This window comes from Salvelinus fontinalis, chromosome 27 (assembly GCF_029448725.1).
Source record: "Salvelinus fontinalis isolate EN_2023a chromosome 27, ASM2944872v1, whole genome shotgun sequence".
Classification (NCBI taxonomy): domain Eukaryota; kingdom Metazoa; phylum Chordata; class Actinopteri; order Salmoniformes; family Salmonidae; genus Salvelinus; species Salvelinus fontinalis.
This window is the reverse complement of record NC_074691.1, coordinates 18939579-18954906: the sequence shown is the minus strand read 5'-3', so window position 1 is coordinate 18954906 and position 15328 is coordinate 18939579. Positions and strand designations below refer to the sequence as shown.

The following is a 15328-nucleotide window of genomic DNA, read 5'->3' as shown; positions in this document are numbered from 1 at the left end:
CACTTTCGATAGGCATTTATTTAGGCATATGTGGATATGGCCATTTCACAGTTAGACCATTATTGATGCTGGTGCGGACATTTTTACAAAGCAGACTACTTTAGGAAATAGGCACACATATTTGATTTGCATATATATATGCTCGTCGATTTCGTAGCAGGCTAGTTATCTCCGCTTGATTTCTCCATGGCCCACGCAGCCGTATCTGCACTGGATTTGGGGAGCGAGAAACAGTTGTTACAGTTTTTTCCCGAACCTGTCCGACTTCACCTGCTCTACAAGGCGCCCCACCGTGGATTTAAGATGAGCGATTTGATTTCTAAATTCGATCAAGAGGGAAGATTCGTCGTAATCGTTTATTTGGAATCAGGCACGATGAAGGGGGGATATATGAGTAAACGACCTGGGTTTTATTGCCAAGAGGACAAAGGGGCATTTGTCTTCGAAATAGACCATCAAAAAGCAAACGTCTTTCCTGTCGTGAAGCACGATAATTCGATCATTTTTAATAGAGAAAAAATAGGCTTTGGGGATTGCCTAAACATTTACAGCAATAAGGACAAAACACTCTGTGTTGATGTGGGGTTCGATGATACCTACACACCCACCGGTTGGAGTGACGAGTTTGAGGTGCCCTTCATGGATGTGGAGTTGCATCGCATTCAAAGTAATTCTGCCCCAATACAATGTGATGAATTAAATGTACTCTCTGAAAATGTAGTCTAGGCCTTGTTTGTTATTTTTATGTTCAAGGTCTTGGAGATGTGCTGCTGAACGCTTGGAGGGAGCTGTCGTGGACTGAGAAGTAGGTCACATTGGAAATTAATTTCCTGAATCTATCAATAACAAAGTAATCTGTTCTACACCAGTAGAGGCTAGTCTGTGGCTTAGTATTGGTGGTCTAAAAGCAGTCTGCAGGCTGTCTAACGTAATATTATGACTCTATGATATCCCATTTTACCAGAGAGAGGGGGTCACTGAGGAAGAATCTGGTCTCCTTCAAACCGGCCAGCCAGTCTCTGAACCAAGTCAGGGTTCTGCTGATGGGTCCTCCTGGGTCAGGAAAATCCAGCTTCATCAACTCTGTCAGATCTGTGATGTTCGGAAGAGTCCTTCTCCTGCCTTTTATTGGGACTGCAACAAAGGGCTTCATCAAGAAGGTATAGTGTCTGTAACAAAGAGTTTTTAGCATATAAGATTGATAATGCCTTGACAGAGATAGAAAGCTAAGGCGTAACATTTGTAACAGACAGAGACATGCTTGATGTTTGGGAACATCTGGACAGCCATATCAATGTGTCTCTGAATGTGAGGACTTGCCCTGTGGGTGGGTGGGTGGGTGGGAGGGAAGGGATATATACCAAAGACACTCCCCTTTCATCTATGGATATACTGTATGTTTGTCTTTTTGGTGGTTATTGTCTGAGTTTGTCTCTAACAAAACTAGCTTACAAAAGACTGACAACATTGTCTGTCCTCTCTCTATCTACCCAGCTGAAGTCATATGACATCCGGTCAGAGAGAGGGGGGAAGCCCACAGCTCTGACCCTGTGTGATGTGTTGGCTCTGGGGGACGGTGAGACGACTGGCCTGACCCTCCCAGACGCACTGGCTGTCATCAACGGGCACGCCCCCGAGGGACACAAGGTAGGTAGCATTTGTTTTCCCTCTGGGGGTAGCAATGTCTTCATGATGATTCCTAGCCTTGCTTGGGATAAAGATCAAAGGAACCTCCATGTAATATTTTACTGAACATGTTATATTATTAACATATTATTCACTTTGTAACCAACTTACACACATTATAGCTAACATATGGACAGGGCTGTGAACCCAATAGGGTTAACAAACTTGGTGGGATTTATAACATGGCTCATTACTGGACCGCAACAATATTAATTAATTTGTTCTGTTTGCTTTTTTATGGCAACACAATGACGTTGTCCAACACAATAGTTTCAAAGTGATGCGCCCATCAAAGCTGAGACTTCAGGTTACAGACCTAATCCATCAGTAAATGACCAAATCCATTGTGCGGTGTTCGTTCTGAATGCCTGCCAAGTCATGTCCACCAGTGATGACCTTACAGAGACACTGAGGACACTTCAAGCTGAGATCTCAGACCTAGGTGAGATTTCAGAAACACACACACACACACATTGACTACTGTATACAGATGTAGGATCTTAATTTGAGCCAGTTTGCTACAGCAGGAAATGTTAATTATTATGTGGATTATAATTAATGCACATTTTTGCAGAGGTTGATACGTTTTACATAAGGCAAATCAAGTCTGAAATTTCAAACTTTAGAAGACTTTTTAAAACTCAAATACACTATAAGTTTGCATTCTCAGCAGCAAAAGCGTGATAAAATGAAGATCCTACATCTATATGACCCTGTGCCCTCCAGACATCCCCCAGGTGGTTCTGTTGACCCATGTGGACCAGGTGTGTCATGCCGTCCAAGAGGATGTGAAGTTTGTCTACTCCAGCCGGATCCTACAGGAGAAGGTAGGCCTACGTCAAAAGTTGAAGATTAGGTGTAGTTTAATGTGTTGTAAAACCGTTATATCTGCAATCCATCTTCTATCTTGTGTTTTGCTGTGCCACAGATGCAGAAAGCAGCAGAGGTGGTGGGTTTGCCAGTGTCCTATGTGTTTCCAGTGAAGAACTACTCCAGTGAACTGTCTGTGAGCTGCAACACTGACATCCTGCTGCTGAGTGCAGTTCATCACATTCTCCAAGCTGTTGATGACACATTTGAGGATTACTGCCCTCCAACCCCTGCAGATGCCAGTCCAGTGACTGTTTAATCTTTGATAAGTAACTGGGTAAAAGGTGTCGTGCTGTAATGCATGTGTCATTAGCAGTGTTGGGAGTAGTTACTTGAAAAAGTAATATTACATAATATTACATGAAAGTAATGCGTTATATTACTTTGTGTTGCTTTCATGAAAATAAATCTCAAAACCTCAGTTTGTTTAACTTTCTGAGCCTCAGAGGGAGTGAGGTAAGCCTCACACGCTCTACAAAAGATAGGTTAATCTAATTCATTTTTTTTCTTCCTTCAACCGATCAGGAACTTCTTGGTCACAACTATTTCCTAAGTGGTGTATTCTGATCTATTCACTGATGTATTTATGTTTGCATTGAAGATTATACCAGAGTATAGGTAACCTCTCACACAAGACTAACTTTTTATTCACTGTGAGATGCACAGGAGGTTGGTGGCACCTTAATTGGGGAGGACAGGCTTGTGGTAATGGCTGAAGCGGAGTAAGTGCAATGGTATCAAATACATGGTTCCATGCGTTCCGTTCCAGCCATTATAATGAAGAGTCCTCCCCTCCGCAGCCTCCACTGGTGAGATGTAGGCTAAGCACTGTTGTTTTCATCCATTTACAAATCAAGAAAATATCGCCCTACTCTTCTGTAAATTCAACCATCTAAATCAATAATTTCATGTGTCCTCCTTTGGCTTGATAGAAAACACATTGTACAAATTGATAATCCACAAACTGCAGCAATATTCCAGCGCACTGATCATAAAATTGAAAGTCTGTCTAAACAATGCGCAATGGTAATTTATAGTCTATATGCATAGGCAATAGGCATACATACAAAACTACGAGTAGACCATGCTATTTGCTGAATCATTTCATGAAGATGGATAATTTGGAACAGGGAAATAATTTTAAGAGAGTGCTGTCAGATAAATTCCCTCGCATTGGGAAAGTTAAACTAATGAAAAATAAAAGGTAGAAAAATAGGAATTACCTATTTATGTCATCCAATGAAATGGATGTTGTTGCACAACCGAGCCTATTATATAAGCAAAATCTCTGTATTTCCTTTTCATTCACAATATGCCGCCAGTGCGACCATTGCATAGAGCGCACATTTGCCACGAGACGGTGAAGCCCTCTACTGATTTTGCTATCACAGAAGCGATCAATGGCAAAGATCAGAGGTGCGCCCTCTATCAATTTTTATGGACAGCTGTCGTGACAATTCTCCAAATAGCTTTCTCCGCTCGCCGGAGGACCAAATGAGGAAACAAGTCCAGATCGGATCATGGAAACGGTGGTGAAATCTTTTCTGAATAAGTAACGGTTTACTTCCCCAACATAGGTCATTAGAAGATGTCTATGTATGTCTTTAAATGGTACTGTGAGCTTTCTCATGGATTTAAATGGGGTTCATAGGTTGGTTATTTTTCTAGATACTGTCAAGGCTATACACTTTTTTTTTTTTAAAGCTCCAAAAATCAATCAACCTCCTAATGCCTCTTAGGTTATTTTAAACAACTCGCCATTGGAGTACAGTCAACATAATAGTCATTGCAATATACAAATGTAGAACAAACTATTGTTTTGTACTTAACAGCTAGCTTCTGATCATTGGAAATATGAAAATGTAAAAAAATATGTATTTCAATGAAATGTCTACTTGTTCCAAAGATATTCCTAGGTTTTACACACAAGAGTAAAAAATACTGAATGTTTTATTATTTCCACTTCATAAACTGAAGACAATTTTATTTTAAATGGACCACAGTTCTGAGTCGACCCCAGTCCTGGGGATAAGCCTGGACTCCTCTTATGTTGTGGGATCCCAGCCACTATCTCTGATTCGATGCCACACTCGTCCTTTCCCTGCAGGATCTTGAAGAACCCTTCTAAAGAGAATACAGATCAGTAAGAGCAAGCGGGTTGACAAGTTTTTTTACAAGACTTACAATGTTTTATTGTAGGCTGCGTAGTAACATAGTTGGTGCTACTATAAATGGAGCAATACCATTTAACAGTATGACCCTTCAAAAAGCAGCCACTTTGACATTTAGGTTTCCAATGATGGACCACAATGGCGTGTACTATTAGCCCTTAGCAGTTGTGATTTTAGCATGTAAATCTTGGTGGGGCAAAAAATAAACAGGTGGAATGCATGCCAGCAAAGGCACAACACTAAACAATACATTAATTGCACTATAACGGTGACAAACGATGCCCACAAACTGTTAGGACAGCTTTTTGTAGGCCCTAACATATTACCACTGCTACACCTGGCTATCAGCAGAGCCTTGTCTGGCAGCTAAACAGTTCATTCAGCCTCATTTACTGCCTTTTAAAAAAACATAGCTGATATGGCTGACTTGCTTAAACAAATGTGGTTTCTAATGACAATTGAGATGTAAAAACTATGGCATAAGGGGATGACAAGTGGATAAGAGGCCATCCGTAATTTTGATCAAGACAATGAGTGAGCTAGGACGGCCGTAACGTTAGTCAATATAACTATTTGTTTAACACTTCTGAAATGTACAACGACAGAATACAGAACATGGGCCGTTCTTACAGTTCTTACAGGGGCGGCAGGTAGCCTAGTGGTTAGAGTGTTGGACTAGTAACTGAACTGTTGCAAGATCAAGTCCCCGAGCTGACAAGGTAAAAACCTGTCGTTCTGCCCCTGAACAAGGCAGTTAACACCCTGTTCCTAGTTAACCCACAGTTCTTACTGTTCACCAAGTTGGAACCGTAGGATAAATAAAGCGGGCATATAAGCACACAATTAAAGCTCTTACAATATTTGATGTTTACATTTTAACTTGGAAAAGAGCCCCTTAATCCCAGATTTGGTACCACACAGCCACTGATTCCTTCCTAACCACTCATTGAATTTGCGATTTCCAACTTGTTGTGTAATGTTTATGTCCAATGGCCGATGAGCCCCGATAGGTTTTATCTATAGTTTCTCTCCATTTCTTCTCTTCAAATGACAAGGATGAAAAAGTATTTGCCAGTAGATTGTCGACTTGATTCATGATGATGACAGTATGATGTTGACATGATCAGTACAATCAAAGCTACTGTACATATAACATGATTTGACGTCCTTTTATCTGTGGCCAATGACCTTGAGTCTTCTTGGATGGGCACTTCTATGGCAGCAGCCAAAGGGCTCGAATTTTCAAGGTCTGCTCTTACACTTGGCAGTGATGTAAAGTCCCCATGAGTGACAGAACACTGAGCCAATCACAGTGCAATGTTCTGTATTTTCTGCTGGCTTGCCCCACCACCACAGAAAGCACTGAGCTAGGCTGAAACACCTGCATTTTGGAGCTGCCTTACTCAAGAAAACAAAAAAGAGACCATGTTTGTATGTGGCTTTATTATGATATATAAAAAATAATACATTGTTTCTAAACTAATATGTGACAAGTGTTAATGCCAAAATAACATGCTGTCACGCACTGACCTGAGATATCTCTGTTTTCTTTATATTTTGGTTAGGTCAGGGTGTGACTAGGGTGGATATGCTAGTTTTTGTATTGTCTAGGGGTTTTGTATTGTCTAGGGTTTTTGTATGTCTAGGGTTTTTGTATGTCTAGGTATTTGTATGTTTATGGTGGCCTGATATGGTTCCCAGTCAGAGGCAGCTGTTTGTCGTTGTCTCTGATTGGGGATCATATTTAGGTAGCCATTTCCCCTTTGGTGTTTGTGGGTTCTTATTCTATGTTTAGTTGCATGTCTGCACTATTTCATATAGCTTCACGTTTCGTTCGTTTTGTTAGTTTGTTCAGTGTTCTTTCTTTAATAAAGAAGAATGTACGCATACAACGCTGCACCTTGGTCCGATTCATATGACGAACGTGACACATGCAAAACAGGCAAGCCCACCCAAAAATGTTTTGCTAAAAATGTGGGGCTCAAAACCCTGAATGACAGGTCGCCACTGACCCTTACCATTCTCATCCCAGTCTGTGTTCCATTATTTGGCAACCAGCCAGTAGGGAGTGTTGTTTTCCCAGAATCTTGATGGCATGATCCCCCAGCATCTGTCCTGTGAAAGGGTTTATTTACTGTACATTCCTGGGTGTGTGAGTGCAGGACATCCTCATTGGTGGATACATGTGCGCAAAGACAGAACGTCTTTCTAGCTTGTTGTAGAGCAGGCAGTCCTTATTATACTAGTTGTGTGTGTGTGTGGCACCTGTATGTCTGTGCATGTCTGCAACATGTATGTCTGGGGCGGCAGGTAGCCTAGTGGTTAGAGTGTTGGACTAGTAACTGAGCGGTTGCAAGATCAAATCCCCGAGCTGACAAGGTAAAAACCTGTCGTTCTGCCCCTGAACAAGGCAGTTAACCACACTGTTCCTAGGCCATCATTGAAAATAAGAATTTGTTCTTAACTGACTTGCCTAGTTAAATAAAGGTAAAATATATATTTTAAAAAATAAGAGACGGTCTCGCCGGTCTTGTAAAGGAGGAAGTCCTCAGACAGAGAAGGCTGCCTCCACTGGAAATTACAGACCGTTAATTTCAGAAAATTCGGTTAGGGTTAGGGTCAATTTAAGGTTTTGTTTAGTCAGTTTACGCATCAGCAGTGTCCTAATAGTCTCTCCAGCCTCTACCGTGCTGTTCTTTTAGAGCCCAGACATGATCTGCTGTTCCTTGGAGAGAGCGCAGTATGTCTACTTTCCTACAGGGGGCGACAGAGTGGTCAGCACCAACACACAGGATGTAAACAGAGGCCAAAAATTTGGCTGAAGGCTATTGATCTACTTCATGGGAAATTATGAGAGGTTATAATAATGTGACAGACCAGATTTAGCTTGGAAGTCATTTAGATGCACTCGTACAACGTTGTTTAAGTCTGAGGTGCTATTTAACAGTGGTACACAGTGAGGTCTCTTACCAAAGCTTTTGTCCTTCGTGTAGGAGGGGTATCCAGGGTTGCACTGGGTCACAGAGTTAGGGGTGTTCCCCTCACCTTTACAGGGAGGACGGGTGCTGTTCATATGATGCTCACAGGGAGCGATGCTGTAAGGTCTGCAAACTGTACGAGACAAACACACACAGTAACTAGGATGTAAGGACATAATTTAATCCTCTAGAAAGCCAAACTTATAGTCCATTCAATTGCATCCATATTGGAGGCTTCACAATGCCAGTGCCAGAGTCATCCAGAACTCACCTACAGTGAGTTCTAAAGTATTGGGACAGTGACAATTTTTGTTGTTTTGGCTCTGTACTCCAGCACTTTGGATTTGAAATGATATAATGACTGAGGTTAAAGTGCACACTGTCAGCTTTAATTTGAGGGTGTTTTCATCCATATCGGGTGAACCGTTTAGACATTACAGCACATTTTGTACAAAGCCCCCCCCCCAAATTCACGTATGTGGGAGAAAGTCAGACGCACAAATATCATAACCCCGCTCTCCTCCAAATACTAAACCTGCCCTGTTATTGTAATGGTGAGAGGTTAGCATGTCCTGGGGGTATGATATTCCTGCATCTAATTTAGGGCGGATCCCAATTAGACGACTAGTAGGTTGTTTGGTCGTTAGGCTGTTGGTCGACCAAGATTGTTTTAGTCGAGCAAATATATATATATATATATATATATATATATATATATATATATATATATATATATATACACACACACTATCAGGCAAAAGTTTTATAAAAGAAGACCTACTCATTCAAGGGTTTTTCTTTATTTTGACTATTTTTTACATTGTAGAATAATAAGTGAAGATATCAAAATGATGAAATAACACATATGGAATCATGTAGTAACCAAAAAAGTGTTAAACAAATCAAAATACATTTTATATTTGAGATTCTTCAAATAGCCACCATTTGCCTTGATGACAGCTTTGCACATTCTTGGCATACTCTCAACCAGCTTCACCTCGAATGCTTGTCCAACAGTCTTGAAGGCGTTCCCATGCTTTTCCTTCACCCTGCGGTCTGACTCATCCCAAACCATCTCAATTTGGTCGGGGGATTGTGGATGCCAGGTCATCTGATGCAGCACTCCATCCCTCTTCTTCTTGGTAAAATAGCCCTTACACAGCCTGGAGGTGTGTTGGGTCATTGTCCTGTTGAAAAACAAATGATAGTCCCACTAAGCCCAAACCAGATGGAATGGCGTATCGCTGCAGAATGCTGTGGTACCCATGCTGGTTAAGTGTGCCTTGAAATCTAAATAAATCACAGACAGTGTCACAAGCAAAGCATCCTTACACCATAACATCTCCATGCTTTACAGTGGGAAATACACGAGATCATCTGTTCACCCACACCACATCTCACACAGACACGGCCGTTGGAACCAAAAATCTTACATTTGGACTCCAAACCAAAAGGACAGATTTCGACCGGTCTAATGTCCATTGCTCGTGCTTCTTGGCCCAAGCAAGTCTCTTCAGGCAGAGGTTGGAGGAGACCAGCCAGAGCTTGCCGAAGATTCTTGTTCTGTGCACACACCGTGCAAGTGGCGACGAATGCGGACACGTCAGAGACCATAGTAGGGCACCAAAAGCGATGTCGCACAAAGGCCAGGGTCCGACATGCGCCTGGGTGGCAGGCAAGCCTGGAGGAGTGGGCCCACTCCAGGACCGCAGAGCAGACGGCGTCAGGAACGAACATCCAGTTATTAGCCCCCCCCCCCAGGATCGACTGGGAATGCTGCACCTCACAGACCTGCTTTTATAATATCTGTACATTATAGGAACACCTGTAATTACAAAAGTACAAATCAGAGGGGACTTGATGAGCAGGAACTAGATTACCTCGCTGTGGTTCCCTGACACCCGTAGGTTGATGGGAGTGGTGTGGTGGCCTATAGAGCGCCCGTCCAGCGCTCTAATGGAGAGGGGCTGAGTGGGGATGTTCAGCTCGGATGCCAGGGTAGCATCCAAAAAGCTCTCGTTGGCCCCAGAGTCAATGAGAACCCGGAGAGATTTGGACTGGTTTCCCCACAGCAGAATGGCATGAAAAGGGGTGCGAGCAGGGGAAGCAGGAACGTTCTCCATATGGCCTAGCAGAGTACTTGCTCCTACCAGTGAGCCTGGTTTCTTTAAAAGGACAAGAGGACACGAAATGACCAAGAGTCCCGCAATACAGACAACTCTTCATGTCGATCCTGTATTGCCGTTCCACTGGCGATAGCCCAGCTCTGTCTAGTGGCATAAGCTCGGGAAGCGGTGACTCGGCCTTCTTCGGCAGCCCTCGGGGCAGGCCGGGAAGCCTCGGGTTCTCTTGGCAACGAGACCGTCGGGAGTTCCGGGATTGACTCGGAGGCAAGGTGGGTTCCCTGGGCGTGCAAGCGAAATTAAATTTCCTCTCCCTTCGTCGTTCCCGTAATTGCCCATCGATATGGATTGTCAAAGCGATGAGGGAATCGAGTTCCGTAGGTAACTCCCGGGCTGCAAGCTCATCCTTGACCTCCTCTGAGACACCGTGCAGGAACATATCGAACAGTGCCTCTTGATTCCAAGCACTCTGCTGCCACGTGTGGAAATCCACCGCATAATCAGCTATACTACGGGAGTCCTGCCGAAGCTGGATTAGCTTCCGGGCGTCCTCTCGCCCGGACAACGGGGCATCAAAGACCTTCCTCTCCATTGAAGCGTTCTGGAGAAGGTAAGTGGAGCTCCCGAGAAGGTGGAGTGACCGATGAAACAGCGCTGTTAGCAGCTGAGTCACTGAGTGGGGTTACCACCGTGGTGAGCAGCCTCCCAGACAACCCGTGGAATTGCTCCAGCGAACTGTCCAACGCCCGGTCATGGCATTCAGCCAACATTTGGACCCCCTCCACAAGGCCATGAAGCAATTCCTCGTGCATACCGATGGTGGCTCCCTGGGTGGAGATGGCATTGCGCAGCTGGCCCGGGTCTGCTGGGTGGCCAGCTCGTACTATCTGGTATCAAGGTAAGACCAACATGCAGACCGTGTTGAAGTGACAATGTTTATTACAGCAACAGGGGCAAAAGTACAGAACGGTAGGCAGGCTCAGGTTCAATTCAGGCAGGTACAGGGTCAGGACAGGCAAGGATCAAAAACCAGGAGAACAAGAAACGAGACTGGGGAGAAGCAGGAGCTGACACAAAACCGCTGGCTGACTTGACAAACTGGCAGCAGACAAACAGAGAACACAGGTATATATACACAGGGGATAATGGGGAAGATGGGCGACACCTGGAGGGGGTGGAGACAATCACAAAGACAGGTGAAACAGATCAGGGTGTGACAATTGGTGTCCTTTAGTAGTGGTTTCTTTGGGATATTGGTTACTGCTAAGGAGTACTGTCTACATTGATAGCTGTGCTTGCTGTGGATATTGTGAGGAAACCTGCACGGAACTGCTATACTTCGCTGAGGGAATATCTAACAGTAGTGAGTAACCACAACGATGGGGTGCTTCTGGACTTTGTGTGTCTTCATTTTGTTATGAGCTCCAACGCACTCCAACGGGTTAAACCAAGCTTGAAATCATCTGGACATGGGTTGTGCATGACTCATTGGGGTTATTCTTTTTGATTTATTTTGATGTGGTACAGGGAAAATGTAATCATACACATCTTGAATCGTATGTATGTTGCCTTGGTGGAGTCATTTACTGTTTTAATTTAATGCATGGGAAAGCATATCCTTATACAATAAAACAAATCTATATAATCATTCTATCTGAAGTTAATTCCCTAGTTGTCATCACCTTAGATAGTTTATTCTTATTGGAGATGTTCTTCTCACCTAACATCCCATGCGGTTGAGATATTCTATGTAAGATAATATTGTGAGAGTCAAATTCGAGCCTGGTGAGACTGTTACATAGGTAAGCCAGTTAAGAACAAATTCTTATTCACAATGATGGCCTACCAAAAGGCAAAAGGCCTCCTGTGGGGCCTGGGATAAAAAATAAATATAGGACAAAACACACATCACAAAGAGAGACAACACTACATAAAGAGAGACCTAAAGACAACAACATAGCAAGGCAGCAACACAGCATGGCAGCAACAAAACATGACAACAACATGGTAGCAACTCAACATGGAAGCAGCACAAAATATGGTACAAACATTATTGGGCACAGACAACAGCACAAAGGGCAAGAAGGTAGAGACAACAATTCATCACACAAAGCAGTCACAACTGTCAGTAAGAGTGTCCATGATTGAGTCTTTGAATAAAGAGATTGAGATAAAACTGTCCAGTTTCTTGCAGCTCGTTCCAGTCACTAGCTGCAGAGAACTGAAGAGGAGCGACCCAGGGATGTGTGTGCCTTGGGGACCTTTAACAGAATGTGACTGGCTGAATGGGTGTTGTATGTAGAGGATGACTGGCAGTAGATAGCTGAGATAGGGGGGAGTGAGGCTTAAGAGGGTTTTATAAATAAGCATAAACCAGTGGGTCTTGCGACGGGTATAAAGTGCAGTGATGTGTCCTATAAGGAGCATTGGTGGCCAGAATGGTAAAGAACATCTAGCCGCTCGAGAGCACCCTTACCTGCTGTTCTATAAATTATGTCTCCGTAATCTAGCATGGGTAGGATGGTCATCTCAATCAGGGTTAGTTTGGCAGCTGGGATGAAAGAGGAGCGATTACGATAAGAGGAAATCAAGTCTAGATTTAACTTTAGCCTGCAGCTTTGATATGTGCTAAGAGAAGGACAGTGTACCATCTAGCCATACTCCCAAGTTCTTGTATGAGGTGACTACCTCAAGCTCTAAACCCTCAGAGGTATTACTTAATGAATGACTTAATGAAGTGGTGATTAAAGAACACATGTGGGAGGAGGGGCATTCTTACCAAACCATATGACTTTTGTTTTGGGGGTGTTCAGAACAAGGTTAAGGGTAGAGAGTGCTTGTTGGACACTAAGAAAGCTTTGTTGTAGAGCATTTAACACAACATCTGGGGAGGGGCCAGCTGAGTATAAGACTGTATCATCTGCATATAAATGGATGAGAGAGCTTCCTACTTAGCCTGTGCTATGTTGTTGATATAAATTGAGAAGAGCCTTGGGGTACTCCCTTGGTGACAGGCAGTGGCCGAGACAGCAGATTTTCAGACTTTATACACTGCACTCAGAGAGGTAGTTAGCAAACCAGCCCAAAGACCCCTCAGAGACACCAATACTCCTTAGCCGGCCCACAATAATGGAATGGTCTACCATATCAAAAGCTTTAGCAAAGTCAATAAAAATATCAGCACAAAATTGCTTAGAATCAAGGGCAATGGTGACATCATTGAGGACCTTTAAGGTTGCAGTGACACATCCATAACCTGAGCGGAAACCAGATTGCATACTCGAGAGAATACTATCAACATCAAGAAAGTTAGTAAGGTGATTATTGACAAGTTTTTCCAACACTTTTGATTAACAGGGCAAAATAGAAATAGGCCTATAACAGTTAGGATCAGCTTGATCTCCCCCTTTAAATAAAGGACAAACCGTGGCTGCCTTCCAAGCAATGGGAACCTCCCCAGAAAGGAAAGACATGCTTGGCGATGATAGGGGCAGCAACCTTAAAGAAGAAAGGGTCTAAACCATATGACCCAGATGTTGTTTGGGGTCAAGTTTAGCACCTCAGACTCAGTGACTCCCTACAGGGAGAAGCTTCGTAGCAAGGCAGGGGAAAAAGAGGGAGAAGCGTCGGGGATAGTCGCATTAGAAGGGGTGGGAGATGAGGAAATGTTGGACGGGCAAGGAGGCATAGCTGAGTCAAATAGGAATCCTGACTTAATGAAGTGGTGATTAAAGAGCTCAGCCATGTGCTTCTTGTCAGTAACAACCACATCATCAACATTAAGGGACATGGGTAGCTGTGAGGAGGAAGGTTTATTCTCCAGGTCTTTAAAGGTTTTCCAGAACTTCTTGGGGTTAGACCCACAGAGAGAGAACCGCTCCTTAAAGTAACTAACTTTGGCCTTCCGGATAGCCTGAGTGCACTTATTTCTCATTTGCCTGAACGATAGCCAGTCAGTCGGAGTATGTGTGTGCCGAGCCTTTCGCCAAATGCAATTCTTGAGGTGGAGTAACTCTGCAAGATCACGGTCGAATCAGCGGCTGAACCTGATTTGAATTCAAATTTTCTTTATGGGGGCGTGTTTGTTAACAGTACCACTTAAAAAGAAGGTCCAAGCGTCTTCGACAAACGCTGATTCTATACGCTGAATCAAGCTGATTCTATACCATTGTACAGAGGCAAGTTCATGAAGGAAGGCTTGCTCATTGAAGTTTAGGAAGCTGGCCTTCTAGGCAGGAACTCAATGTTGACGCTGAGACTGGTGTTTTGAGGGTACTATTTAATGAAGCTGCCAGTTGAGGACTTGTGAGGCATCTGTTTCTCAAACTAGACCATCTAATATAAGTCCTCTTGCTCAGTTGTGCACTGGGGCTTCCCACTCCTCTTTCTATTCTGGTTAGAGCCAGTTTGCACTGTTCTGTGAAGGGAGTAGTACACAGTGTTGTATGAGATCTTCAGTTTCTTGGCAATTTCTCGCATGGAATAGCCTTAATTTTTCAGAACAAGAATAGACTGACAAGTTTCAGAAGAGAGTTCTTTGTTTCTGGTCATTTTGAGCCTGTAATCGAACCCATAAATGCTGATGCTCCAGATACTCAACGAGTCTAAAGAAGGACAGTTTAATTTCTTCTTTAATCAATTAACCTTTTTAAAATGATGAACTTGGATTAGCTAACACAACGTGCCATTGAAACACAGGAGTGATGGTTGCTGATAATGGGCCTTTGTATGCCTATGTAGATATTCCATAAAAAATCTGCCGTTTCCAGCTACAATAGTCATTTACAACATTAACAATGTCTACACAGTATTTCTGATCAATTTGATGTTATTTTAATGGACAAAAAATGTGCTTTTCTTTCAAAAACAAGGACATTTCAAATTGACCCCAAACTTTTGAACGGTATTGTTGGTTGCCGTTGTGTCAATATATGGAAAAATACAAGTTTAAAAACCAATCGTTTGGTCGACAGAACACACGACTTTCGGTTGACCAAGTTTTTTTTGTCAGGGACGGCCCTAATCAAACTCTCACTCATCATTATTCACAATTCATTCAGGACTATCCGTAATCATGGTAGCATCCACATTATGTTTCTAAACACTAACATTATCCTATTCTTATTTACAATAAAAGTTACTTAAAAATTACAGAATACATAATTTTCCATTAATTTTTATTGGGCATAAACAGCAAAAGCATCCAACAAGTTTGTAGAGTCACATGCTAGGAATATGGGACCAAAAACAAAACTTTTGACTACTTTAATAAAAAGATAAGTTCATTTCTTCCACTACTTTTGGTCCCCTTAAGCTTTCTAGGGTAGGGGGCAGTATTTTGACATCCGGATGAAAAGCGTGCCCAAAGTAAACTGCCTGTTACTCAGGCCCAGAAGCTAGGATATGCATACAGTGGGGCAAAAAAGTATTTAGTCAGCCACCAATTGTGCAAGTTATCCCACTTAAAAAGATGAGAGAGGCCTGTAATTTTCATCATTGG

The 15328-nt window shown here is 42.9% G+C and overlaps 1 protein-coding gene across 1 annotated transcript; it reads left to right on the top strand.

Annotated features, from left to right (window-relative positions):
• The first annotated feature begins 11 nt into the window (after positions 1-11).
• LOC129825231 (interferon-induced protein 44-like) lies at positions 12-2977 on the top strand. Its single transcript, XM_055885147.1, has 7 exons — positions 12-667; positions 754-805; positions 965-1160; positions 1495-1647; positions 1957-2128; positions 2413-2513; positions 2615-2977. Exons 1-7 carry the CDS (start codon positions 187-189, stop codon positions 2813-2815), a joined length of 1356 nt encoding a protein of 451 aa, XP_055741122.1. The 5' UTR covers positions 12-186; the 3' UTR covers positions 2816-2977.
• Positions 2978-15328: the final 12351 nt, after the last annotated feature.

Coding starts and splice junctions, on each gene's coding strand:
- LOC129825231 (XM_055885147.1), top strand. CDS start 187: ATGGCCCACGCAGCCGTATCTGCACTGGATTTGGGGAGCGAGAAACAG. Junction 806..964: donor GAGCTGTCGTGGACTGAGAA/GTAGGTCACATT, acceptor CCATTTTACCAG/AGAGAGGGGGTCACTGAGGA. Junction 1,161..1,494: donor CAAAGGGCTTCATCAAGAAG/GTATAGTGTCTG, acceptor CTATCTACCCAG/CTGAAGTCATATGACATCCG.